General features: G+C 33.5%; 1 protein-coding gene across 1 annotated transcript in view; it reads right to left on the bottom strand.

Annotated features, from left to right (window-relative positions):
- Positions 1–1,889: 1,889 nt before the first annotated feature.
- Positions 1,890–14,165, bottom strand: part of LOC124369726 — a 34,746-nt gene continuing 22,470 nt past the window's right edge. Inside the window, exons 6-7 of the mRNA XM_046827785.1 lie at positions 7,883–8,013; positions 1,890–4,185 (exon numbers count right to left, since the gene is read on the bottom strand). Of these exons, the coding sequence (XP_046683741.1) occupies positions 7,927–8,013 (87 nt within the window). The 3' untranslated portion in view covers positions 1,890–4,185; positions 7,883–7,926. The remainder of the gene's footprint in view (positions 4,186–7,882; positions 8,014–14,165) is intronic.

Below are 14,165 nucleotides of genomic sequence, written 5' to 3'. Positions count from 1 at the left end.
ATTTAATTGTATATTGTATGTAAGTGGTAAGAGGGAAATTAGTTCGTTTACACATATATTTCACTCTCGACACGTCTTGAGATATTTTAAAATTAATTCTTCCATTTAAGGATTAAAAATAGTTTTATTATTAATCACTTATGTATTATCAGACTTTAGCAGTACTGTAAATTCTTGTAAAAGGGATCATGGTACAGTTTAAAGTATATACCCTACAGTCTACATCACTACCTAACTTTTCTATTGTTTCTGGGCAAAATACTGTCAGTATACAAACGTCTGGATGAGTCAGACAGATTTAAAGTAACACTTAAACTGGAAATGTTATACATCAATGTATAATTCTCATTCATTGTTATAAAACACAGGGATGTGTCATTACGATAACAGATAGGATTATCTAGAAAAGTTGGTATCTTACACGAAAGAATTTTGAGCTGTTAACTTACCAAAAAAAGAAGCCTGAATATATTCATTAAGACGTGACTGGCCAAAAACGGAAAATTGCGTTAGAGCATTAACAGTCTAGAGAATGTTATAATAGTTGTATACAACATCTCAACGAAACAACTGATGGCATCTTACACCCAGCACAACTGTTGTAGATCTAATACATTTAATGTGGATGATACAGACAGTTCTTTTCATTACCACAATCCCTTCCGCTTTCCTATTACTGTACAATAAATCTCCGTGATTGATGTGCATGATGTTTCCTTAAGCTCAATATTCTTATTTTTAACAAAAAACGATCATGAAAATTCCTAAAATTGACTCTAAATATGGAACTTGAATCGCCTACATTAGGAGACGCAAACTAAAATAAAGCCGTAGAATGCATTGTAAGAAAATTATTAAAATGGAATAAACTGAGAACTTACAATATTTATAAACTTTCAAAAAAATGAGTAAAAATAAGTAATTCACTTAATATAGTTGTAAGAGGGATAATTACATTGGACGTAAGTTACCAGTGCGGTATAATACTGTTGCTAAAATGTGACAAATAGCTCTTTATAAGATAGCTCTTTGTTCATTAATAAATTTTATAATACCACATTTACGAGCGCGCGCAATTGTTCTCGAATCACTTATTCGTAATTGAATATGGTCCATATTTTCTTTATTATTGATAAAAGTTTTCAACTGGTCAAAAGAACAAAACTTTCTACAACCCGCCATTTTAATAACAATGCACAGTGCCGCTTGGCGCTTACTAGAAAACCTTTGGCGTCACAGTCGTTCCTGTTCTTTGAAACCAAGAACGGTGGCCGGGCACTAGCCACTCCGTAAGTAATTAAAAAAAAAAATTGATTACATAATGTTACAACTTTTGTCTTTTTATCATATATTTCACATTAAATCAATGTTTGCCTGAAACAAGTAAATACATAAATATTTATATTTTCTTAAGAGCCAATTCTTCCTCTTTTGATTTTTTTATATGTACTACATTCCATACAGAATAATTTCATATTTTATAAATATTTGGAAAGCCCTACAAATGACCAGTTCATAAATAAATAAAAATTCATTTATTTTTTCATGAGCGTATTTCAGCAAACAATTGTTTCATTGAAGCAACATATTGTTTTAGATCTGGGATGAGTGTTTATATCTGTCAACAATTCATTTGTTAGTACAACTAATTTAAATTTTGCAGTTCATTCTTCAGTGTACCATTTTAGTATGAAATAGCAATCAAACTTCACATCACTAAGCATGATTATATAATCTTATGTAGATAGAAAAGTGGCATGAACTAACAGCTAAAAATCATAAATCTTTATTTTGTTTTGTTTCTTTTTTTAATTCGAAACAAATTATATGTTGTCTAACTTCCAATAGATATACAAGTAGAGAATACACATGTTACAGAGCAGACAATATTATAACAAAAACGTTTATTTGTTTTTTCTCAACATCCAGAGATTGTATGAAATTATATACATGTGAAGAAACATTAAGTTATGTAACAAACCAAACATTTTATTTTTACATGATATGTTAATTGACATTATAACCATATTTAACTACCATTGCTATGTATGGCAGCTGTCATACTGTTTCTTAAACTTAGTTTGATAAAATTTATAACTGGAGATAAAATGACACTGATAACCATTTCACAAGTATCCAGTTGTACAAAAACATAGAACACTAAGAGTTACAGGCACATGTATTAAATGATTTTAATTTTCTAAACTAAAGAGTCTTTGAATAAATGAGAATTATGACAATCACAAATACAAGTTACAAATAACTTCATCTATACAGAGATTAAAAATAATCAGTCTTAAATCTTACTAAATGATCACATCCTTTTATTTGTGGCGTTCTTCCTACGGCGCGGCGCGTTAGCGCGGCTGACCCGGACCGAGCGGCTTCCACTCTAATACAAAATATTTAATTGATTGCAGAATAAATTTAATATTTTAAAAGTTTTTAAAGGCTCTGTATCCCACTTGCTGCCAGTATCTTAAATGTAAATGTACAAAACACATAACTTGCCTTGATGGAACTTTAATGATTTATCGAATGAGTGTATTCAGGAGAAGTGAAAAAACCAGTAAAGACAAGTTAAAATGTGCAACAGTTATGCACATTATGCAAGAAATTAATAAACAATTAATCAGTTCTGAGAGAATATTAATATATGATTAATCAGTCTAGTATTATAACATATTGATTAGCCAATGGAAATGAAATATTCCTAATATTTTATCGGATAGGTCAAGTGTAAAATTTAGAATAGTTCATTTACAGTGGATGCCATTTAAAACTGATTCACTAAACTACTCAAATACAAGAATAAAATAGCACAAAACAAGTAATGACAAAGAAATGTTGATAACAGAACAATGATTAAACTAAATTAATAATTAAATTAATGAGCTGTTGAACAAAATATTAAAACTACTACTTGCCTTGATGGAACTTTAATGATTGATTGATTGAATGAGTATATTCTGGAGTAGTGAAAATGACCAGTCAAGAAAAGTTAAAATGTGCAACAGTTGTGCCCAGTAAATTATAACAATTAATCAGTTTTCAGGAAATAATGATACATGATTAATCAGTCTAGTATTACAACATATTGATTGGCCAATTGAAATGAAATATTCCTAATATTTTTATCGGCTAGGTCAAGTGTAGAATTTGGAATAGTTAATTTATTTACAGCGGGTGTTATTTAACACTAATTTACTAAACTAAATTCACATACAAGAATAAAATAGCACAACAAGTAATGACAAAGAAATGTTGATAACAGAACAATGATCAAACTAAATTAATGAGCTCCTGACCAAAATTTTAAAACTACTACTTGCCTTGATGGAACTTTAATGATTGATTGATTGAATGAGTATATTCAAGAGTAGTGAAAATGACCAGTCAAGAAAAGTTAAAATGTGCAACAGTTGTGCCCAGTAAATTATAACAATTGATCAGTTTTCAGGGAATAATGATACATGATTAATCAGTCTAGTATTATAACATATTGATTGGCCAATGAAAATGAAATATTCCTAATATTTTTATCGGATAGGTAAAGCATAAAATTTGGAATAGTTAATATACAGCGGGTGTTATTTAACACTAATTTACTAAAATAAACTCACATACAAAAATAAAATAGCACAAAACAAGTAAAGACAAAGAAATGTTGATAACAGAACAATGATTAAACTAAATTAATAATTAAATTAATGAGCTGTTGAACAAAATATTAAAACTACTACTTGCCTTGATGGAACTTTAATGATTGATTGATTGAGTGAGTATATTCAGGAGTAGTGAAAATGACCAGTCAAGAAAAGTTAAAATGTGCAACAGTTGTGCCCAGTAAATTATAACAATTAATCAGTTTTCAGGAAATAATGATACATGATTAATCAGTCTAGTATTACAACATATTGATTGGCCAATTGAAATGGAAATGAAATATTCCTAATATTGTTATCGGTTAGGTAAAGCATAAAATTTGGAATAGTTAATATACAGCGGGTGTTATTTAACACTAATTTACTAAAATAAACTCACATACAAGAATAAAATAGCACAAAACAAGTAATGACTAAGAAATGTTGATAACAGAACAAATGAGCTGTTGAGCAAAATTTTAAAATTACTAGCCCTATTGAAGAAAAGGAACGAAAATCCTTGCTGAAGCGTATACTTTTCCTAGAAAAACAGAAAAAAAATTAGTAATTATAATTGAAATGGTTTTATAAACAAAAAATCAAATTAATATTGTACCTTAAGCAAATTTACTTTTTGGAATGATGTCTTTAAAATAAATAAAAAAAGACAACCTTTATTCCCTTACTCCTCAAATACTATACATCTATGAAAAGATTCAAACAAGCAGAGGGAATCAACACGCACAAGGTGGGCACAATTCAATATTCTAGTAATATATATATATATATATATATATATATATATATATAAGATCTGATCCCATATTATCTCCTAGGAAAGACAATAACATTGAGTGGAACAGCCTGATACAAAAATAAACCTAAGAAACTTTCATCTGAGCTACTTCTAACTTTGTCCTTTTGGGGGAGAAACTAAGTCTATAAATACCAAGCTATTTCAAAAGAACTTGAAGAGGATATATTTAAGCAAGTCATATCTTCTACCTTCCACTTTTAAATATGATAAACAACTGTGTGTGTGTGTGCGTGCGCGCGCGTGCGTGATTATTATTAAGCTTGGTATTATAGATAAGTACCTTTTTGAAACTTGGTAAATTATACTTATTTATATAGAGAACAATGAAACAGTGCATATAATGTATTAAAATAAAAAAATTACAGTTTTTATATCAAAATTTAAATATACTTACAATTTTAATTTTTATTGTTTAATTTTTAAAATTTAATTTTTATGAATTATTTGGTGGAACACTGCAAAAACACCAAAAGAGTGTTTGATACTGAGAGAGGGGACCTGTCATCAATGCTTGGCACTGACAGCACCTCCCCTCAAAACTGCTTGGCACTCAAATGGTTAAAATCTGGATATCAAAATACAAATTACAATTGCATGTCATCATCCACTGAAAATCGTATAAGAAAAAACATTTATTAACAAAAGTTTAGAAACAGGTTGTGTAAAAGATTTTAGTTTTTATACCAATAAAGCTTAAAAACAATACCGTTGTTTTTATAGATACCTTCCTTTGTAGTTTAAAAATATCCTCTTATTTATATACATTTTATAATGCCAATAAAATGGAAATATCAATTTTCCTTAGTTCACGTTTACAAGTGTGCATCTATACTGGCTCTAATAATAACAATTTATTTTAAATTATTTAATGTTGAAAATGTGTAAGAACTATGATTAGGTCTTATGAGTGTACCACACCTTATATGATAAACAATAGCCTTAAGTAACTCATTTTTGAGATACAAATTTTTGTTGTAATATTTTAGCCTAATGGTACATGAAAAAATAAACAACTTTAAAAGAGAACAATACGTGAGTGATTAACCATATGACTTATTAAGAAACATTTTGTATGTCTTGGCTGATTAAAATTGAGAACATTCATAGCCAACAATCAAACATTGTAGAACAATATTTAAAATGCTAAAAATTGTCAATACTTTTTCAAACCTACTTTATACTTGTTCGAACCTACTTTATACTTTCATTTTTTATCATGAATCTTTTGACAAATGATAAATAAATTAGGACTAGTAAGACCTAAAAAAGGGCCATAATCAGTCCTGTAAAACACATTAAAATACAAAAATGTAATTCTGTGGGTGTTTCCCTGTTTTGTTTTTATAGGTGGAAAATAGTAGATAAGAATGGTGTGGGCCTGTTATTTAGGAAATGGTTGTTATAGTGGCAGTGCAGTTCGTTTCACATTTGTCTTTGTTTAGTGTATCTAATTATATATAGCTTTAAAACGTTAGCCTTGTAGAATTGAGACTTGACTGGTAACTTTTTAATAAAACTACTAATTTAAGCTTTATTTGACAGGTATATTACAATTAATACCAGGTTATATTTAATTTGCACTTTCACTGATTGGAACATGTTATGGATCACATCAAGTTTGTGCTATAAAGAAATTCAACTGTATTCTTTAGAATTCCAACAATTGCTTACCCATCTCCTTGATATAACATTTATAGAAAGCATTACACAATTAATACTTTAAACCTTTCTACAGAGAATACCAGGGCCGGAGAGAAACTTTTTTTAATGATTTATGGTTTTGAAGACAACACATTAAGCAAATTGCAATTTTTAAATACTAGTTTTAGTCTGTTTCCATTACCCACCATTCTCTTTTAACACATAGGAGTTTCTCAAGCCAATCTCGAGTACCGTTATTTTAATACACTGCTGGCATTCCAGCACAGCTTATGCCACTTTTTCTATTTATTTTTATTAAAAAAATCCAGATGTCTGAGGCCTTTTTTGTTGATAACACACAAACATAAACATTGAAAATGCAAGCAAAATATTATTTACAAAATCTTTATTATTCTATTTAGGTATCCATCTACATTTTTTCATACACAAAAACATGTTTTAACTACCGGTAACTTGCGTACTACAGATCAATTGTCATCCGCAAAAAATGAAGCAGACTCATGGTACAAGCATAATATGGAAATACTAAAGGCAAGCAACAAACTATTTTCAAATGTACGTTAATTAGGTTATCTATCTACAGTTCTTCTGGTTTACAGATTCTACAGTATCTACTAAGTTTCCATACACAAAGTATCAATAAATTAAATTTTTGAAATTGGTTATTTGTGTAATGCCAATCAGCTGTCGTCTGCAAATAAATACAGCAGACTCATGGTGATGGGTAAACGTATACATGGAAAATACTAACTGCTAGCAAAATATTATTTAAAGTACAACAAAAACACGTTTTAGTGATTAGCAATTTGTGTACTTGTCCATCAGCCAATAATTAAGTAAGCGTTTATTCAAATGTCGATTCCTGTCAATAGATTCTCAAATCCAAATCTTTGTTGAAAATTCTATGGATTCGAAAATCGGCTTTGACACATTACTAATCTCAGGTCTATGATAAGTATATTGTGTCTGATTAATGTTTACGAAAACTGAACACTTTTTGTCCTTGTTTTGTCTCTTTGAAATATTGCTCCTTCACTCTCTTTACTTGCACAAGATTTTAACATTTTTATATGAGATGAGGTTATGTAAAAAATAAGGAAAGTGAATAATAAAGAAAGAATACGAAATCTAAATAACATACCTGTACCAAAACCACTGAAAACTTTTTATATGAAAACATTTAGTTTTGTTAGCTCCATGAGTAATGAACTACCAAATAAAAATCAAGTGTACCCGGAATTTAAAACTATGTTTAGTAAATGTAACTGGTAGTTTCCATTTTAAAACATTGATGAATTACTTTGTATAGAAGAGTAATTAAAGTAATATGTAAGTTATATAAGTTAGTCATGTCATATGTCTAGACTTATCATGTGTTTAAAAGAAGTCTATTATAACGAAGTAGCAAAAGAGTTATTCTCAGTTAACATTTTTAGTTTCATTTTAGTGGCAGAAACACACTCATATAATCATATTATTTAATTTGCAAAAGATTAATGTTGATATGATCTTTTACTTTCATGTTTATTCTTACATCTGCTTTTATGCCCAGTTGTGAATTATTTTGAGGGGATGGCAGCCCCACACTAGATGCCTTGAGGGCCTTTTATTTCCTCTCATCATTTTCAATTATTTTATGTTGCTACATACTATTATGAATTAAGTCAGTTACCCTAGTTATAAATTTTATAGCAAAATTATACCTTACATTTTAGAAATAGAAATATATTATTATTATATAAAATACACAAGAACTTACACATCACTTGGTGTATGGTAACTTGATGCTTGTCAAATACACAGCTAAAATCTCTGCGAAAAGCAGGATTGTTGCCACATCTCCTTTGGGCCAGTTCCTTTGATTTTATGGGTGGGAGACATTATGCCCTCCTGAAAATGGGTTAACAGTTTAATGTAACCTCAAAGACACTGAGATTGCAATAGAATAATCTATAGGATGCAAGTGAAAAATATATACTGTAACAATAAATATAGGTAATAATTTGTATTAAAAATGGATATAATAGATTAACAAGGGACAACTACAGATTATGAAATATACTTCATTTTCTAATGGCTATTTTCTTTAAAAGTTAACTAAACTGTTTGAAAACTACAGAACTTGACACACATGCATGCACCTGCTGTGTGAACGCATGCACGCACGCACACCCACCCACAAAATACATACATTAGGTTTAAAAGGTGATCCTTCAGTAAAGAGTATAACATTGTATTATACTGTTTGGGTGTAATCAGTGCAACTGCCATGTCCGATAGTAGTAACTGTAATGTATGCGGGTCGACACTGTACTCTCTATATGGGTCGGGAAGAATAATTAAACTACACATTTAGAGTAACATTGCTCTAGGAGGACCGCTCGTAAAGGAACGGACGGGACGCTGGAGGTTTACATGACGGTGTCTGGTGGTGGACTCGGGTGGACTGGTGGCTGGGCCAGCTTGGACCGTTGGTTGTAGGGTAGTGGCGTGATGTGACGTCACAGGAGAGCAGCCTATGAGCATTCTTATTCTTTTAGACCACATCGTATGTTACATCGCCTGACAATACATACTGCCAACATCACTGGTGCAGACATTAAATAATCACTATGGATACCTACCAACTTAGTACTTCTCACACTAAATTACACTACAATCCTCCCCCTTAAATACATAAGTCCCCTACAATTTTAGAAATTTATCAATTACAATTTTGTTTTACAATTCTCCAATTTTAAATCAATTACAATGAATAAGAAAATTGACATATACTCTTTTATTTTTTGTAAGTATAGATTATAGAGAACCAAAATACAAACTCAATATAATCATTTAACACAAATCACAAACACTTCAATCAAAAACCAATAAATCAGAATATAGCAATTAATAACACATTGAATGAACACAATTAACAAAATCGATAATAATAATGCTTAAATTAAACAATATTAATTATATACAAGTCACAATTGGGTTGTATTTACAAGTCCATTTTGACTAAAGGTTTACGATCCCTTAGTGGGTATCGTCTAACAGGTGTCATTTGTTTGGGTGAAACGCTGGAACTGTTATTGTTTACATTTGTTACGTGGGGCTGGGGCTTTGCCCCTGAGCGTTTCTGTTATTGTTATGGTTTTGCGGAGAGGCGGGGGGCAAGGTCGTTGCTAAAAGTACTGGCGACCTTGCGCTCGCTCTGTCCCGCGACTGTATATCGATCGTTTCCTGCGTGTGCTCTGTTGCCACGCTTGCGTCTGGGGAGTCTAGGCATTGTTGTCAACTCAGACATTTCCGGACTACACTGTTAAACCTACCAACTGGTCGATATGTCGTTTCCACCTCATGCCCGTATTCAGTTCAACTAAATACTGGTACTGGTCCTAATCGTGAAACTACCACACCTGGTATCCACTTATTTCTACCTCTGTAATCTCTGGCTATGATTGGTTGTCCAATAGCTAACTGTCTAGTTTTACTACCCCTATAGTACAATCGTTGTTTTTCTTGATTATCTGACATTATTGCTTTAACATTTGGGCGAATTAAATCTAACCTAGACTTTAGCGATCTGCCCAACATTAATTGAGCTGGCGATAGATTGGTAGTAGAATGCACTGTATTTCTATACGTGAACAGGAAGTTACTCAAAGCTAATTCTAAATCCTTGGAATTATGAAGAGCTGTTTTTTCAATTTATTTTTTAATAGTTCTGACTGACCGTTCTGCCAAACCATTGGTTTCTGGGTGGTATGGTGGTGAAAACGTGTGTTTGATACCATTTGACATCAAAAATTCTTTAAACTCTTGACTGGTAAAAGGTGGTCCGTTGGTCGGACACTATGTGATCTACAATACCATACCCTACTAAATAATTCCCTTAATTTCACAATCGTGTGAACAGCTGCCGTTGAAGCAACGGGCAACACCTCTGGCCACTTAGAGTACGCATCTTTTACCAACCAAAAATAACTTGGACTGAAAAGGTCCAAAAAAATCAATATGAATTCGAGACCAAACTCGTTCCGGAACATTCCAATGATGCAGGAAAGCCTTGGGCGGTTTTGCTCGTTCCTCCAAACAGGCTGCACAGCTGTTAGCTAGTTGTTCTATGTCCCGGTCGATATTAGGCCACCATACATATGCACGGGCTAATGCCTTCATGCGAACAATACCTATGTGTGAAGTATGCAATTCGTTCAGAATGTTTATTCTGAACCTTTTAGGTATTACCACCCTGTACCCCCACATAGGATTCCTTGCTCCAAGGTTAATTCCGACTGTCTAATTTCAAATGGCTTTAGATCTGGGTTCAGTTACAATAGGCCAACCTAATTCTACATAGGATATCACCTTTTTGATTTCACTATCTACCATTGATTCTCTTTTTATGTCTACATAGCTTAATGGTATGTCATTTTCAGCTAAACACTGCAAATAGGTACCTATGACATTATATATTAAGGTCATCATCCGAGATTTCATCTTTAATCTCACTATTTACAGGTAATCTAGATAAACCATCGGCATTGCCATGGTTTTGGGACTTAACATACACAATCTCATATTGGAAACCACTTAAAAACAAAGCGTATCGTTGTAACCTACTGGCTGCGAAAGCAGGTAACCCTTTCTTTGGTCCAAAAATAGCCACTAAAGGCTTATGATCAGTCTCTTTAACAAAAACTGTTGTACCATATAAATATTGACTAAATTTCTTAACACCAAATACAATGCTTAATGCTTCCTTATCTATTTGTGAATAGTTTTTCTCAGCGCTATTTAACACTCTACTTGCGAATGATATAGGTCTTTCTGTACCGTCGTATTGAATCTGACTCAAAAACTGATGCAATGCCATATGGACTAGCATCACTGGCTACCACTAGTGGTAATGCAGGATCATAATGCGCTAAAACTTCAGCAGAGATTAACTTTTGCTTAATCTCTTGTAGTGCCTTCTTACATGCTAAATTAAATACAAAATCGGTATCCTTTCTTAACAACTGATACATTGGGGTTTAAAATAGTGGATATCCTAGGAATGAAAACGTGAATAGTAATTAACAAGACCAAAGAAGGCTTTAAGCTGTGTCACATTTTGAGGTTCAGGTGCCTTGACAATTGCTTCAACCTTACTAGGTGCGGTATGCAACCCTTGTTTACTGATAACAAAACCTAAATATTCTAAACTGTCACAGAAAAATTTACATTTGTTCTTGCTCACTGTGAACCCATTGTCTTCAAGTCTTTGACACACTAGTCTAAGTCTATGCATGTGTTCCTCATTGTTTTTACCTGTTACTAGAATGTCATCTAAAAATACAGTTACCCCCGGGATACCTTGTAATGTTCGTTCTATTATTCTCTGGAATATTCCCGGTGCTGAACTGATACCAAAACATAGGCGATTGTAAGCATACAATCCTTTTGTGTGTGCTAATTGTACAATACGTTTGACTATCTACATCTAGTTTTAAGCTGCTGATAAGCTGAAGATAAATCTATTTTAGAGAATTTTTTCTCCGTTTTGTAGGCTGGCAAATATTTCTTCAATTTTCGGTAACGGGTGTCGGTCTCTACCTCCAAGAAAGGATTTACAGTTATTTTATAATCCCCACAAATTTCTTATTTTCCCATTTAGCCTTAATAATTGGTACAATGGGAGTCCCCATTCACTGGTATCTACTGGTGAAATAAACGTGTCTCTTGTTCTAGTCTAGTCAGCTCGGCTTCTACTTTTTCTTTAAGTGTAAAAGGTAACGTCCTAGGTTTAAAGTATTTTGGTACTCTAACATTTTCTTTTAACTTTAATTTAAACTGGTGCACCCTTGAAACATCCCAACTTATCCGTAAATACATTTGGAAAACTCATTGTACAGTAAATTCTACTTGTTTGTTGTTGTTGACAACAGACGGATTGACAGATGTTTGTTTGTTTACCTCTACAGGTGTGTTGTGGCTTCCACTGACAGGCGTGCATGCGTCTGCCGCGCTGCCGCCTGCAGTTGGCACAACCCCCACCATGCTCGTGCGATCAGCTGACTGTACATTGTTTACATTACTAGGCACTCTAACTGTTAAATCTAATGCTTGCATCCAATCACGCCCTAACAAAGGGATTAGCCCCATTAGCTACTATGTATAAAGCTAATTGTTTCTCTTTACCTTTATGTTGTACATTGACCATAACCTTACCTAAAGGCCTGATCTTTTCATGTGTATATGAACTTAATACTTAATACTAAGCTAGTTGGATACATGTTTATATTTCCTAACTTAGTTCTTACAATCTTTTTCTGACATAACTGAAACACAAGCTCCACTATCGACTTCAAATACAATTTCCTTACTTTCCACTAATAACTGTACCGTTATTGGCTCAATTTTATTAATCTTAGTTTCTATTTCTATTTCTTAACCGTAAATAGATTGGAAATGTCATACACATCGTCATTGTCTTTATGTTTCCAGTGATTATCTGAACCGGACTCTGCTGATTCTTTACTTTCCTCTACATAGTGCTGCTACCTTTATAAACATATTGCTTTTTATTGCTGTAAAACTGTTTCCCTTTAGCTGAAGGCTCCTTAGACCTATTTGTAAAAACATTTGGTTTGTTCTCATTAGGTTTGTTAACATAATTTTTCGATCTACAAACTCTTTCAAGGTGTCCCTTCTTTTTACAAGATTACACGTGTACTCACGAAACCGACATTGCGATGCTGTGTGTGATCCTCGCTTGCCGCAACAATAGCAGGTGATGTCTCCCAGCGCCTTCCCGCCGTCCGATCCGATGACCGTCTCGCTGCGATGCTCGCCGCCTGTGTCCTTTTCGGTATCGACCCGCTGCTCTGCATCCGGTGAATACTGTCCTCCTGCAGTTGTCATCTGGGCCGCCCCCTTCTCAGCAAATTCCATTGCAGTAGCTAGTTGCACGGCTTTTTCATAAGTGAGGTTCTCCTCCCCCGAGAAGTCTTTTCTGTATCTGTTGGTCTCGCAGACCCGCGACTAATCTGTCCCTTAAGTAGTCTGGCAATTTATCACCAAATTCACAATACTTAGATAACTGTTTTAAATGCACAACATAATCGCTAACCGTTTCATGATCCAATTGATTCCGCCTACTAAATTTAAATCTTTCCGTGATAAAAAGAAGGCTTGGGATGCAGATGATTTCGCTATAGTGTCCACAATTTCCTTGTACGACTTGTCAGACGGTTTTGTCTGGTGTAATTAAGTCTTTCAGTAACGTATAGGTCCTTACACCCATAAACTGTCAACAAAGTGCTTAGTTTCTTTGAATTATCGATATCATTACAATCAATAAAAAACTCAAATCTCTCTATATAAGACTGCCACGATTCTTCCGCACTATCAAAATAACCCATAGACCCGATAGTTGCCATTTTGTTTTCTTGTACACTCCGTAATAAACTGTTTAAAATGTCCCCGGGTAAAAATAATCGTCTAACGGCATTAATTGCAACGATTAAAATCAGCTTGTGCGCTGCTTACACCAAGAATAGTTTTATATCGATCGGCGTACCTTACTACTCCCGACCGTTGGAATGTCCGGAATGTCCTTGCACATTCGCGGTTATTTGCACGTGTTCATTACGATAGTTGCCCTTCCGCACTAAATCACTGTAATTCACTGTTGCAGTTGTTTTCCTCCTCGTCGCCACTGTAATGTATGCGGGTCGACACTGTACTCTCTCTATGGGTCGGGAAGAATAATTAAACTACACATTTAGAGTAACATTGCTCTAGGACCGCTCGTATAAAGGAACGGACGGGACGCGGAGGTTACATGACGGTGTCTGGTGGTGGACTCGGGTGGACTCGGTGGCTGGCCAGCTTGGACCGTTGGTTGTAGGGTAGTGGCGTGATGTGACGTCACAGGAGAGCAGCCTATGAGCATTCTTTATTTCTTTTAGACCACATCGTATGTTACATCGCCTGACAATACCTACTGCCAACATCACTGGTGCAGACATTAAATATCACTATGGATACCTACCAACTTAGTACTTCTCACA

The sequence above is a fragment of the Homalodisca vitripennis genome, chromosome X (genome assembly GCF_021130785.1).
Source record: "Homalodisca vitripennis isolate AUS2020 chromosome X, UT_GWSS_2.1, whole genome shotgun sequence".
NCBI lineage: Eukaryota > Metazoa > Arthropoda > Insecta > Hemiptera > Cicadellidae > Homalodisca > Homalodisca vitripennis.
The sequence above is the reverse complement of the archived record's forward strand: the minus strand, read 5'-3'. Positions and strand labels throughout refer to the sequence as shown.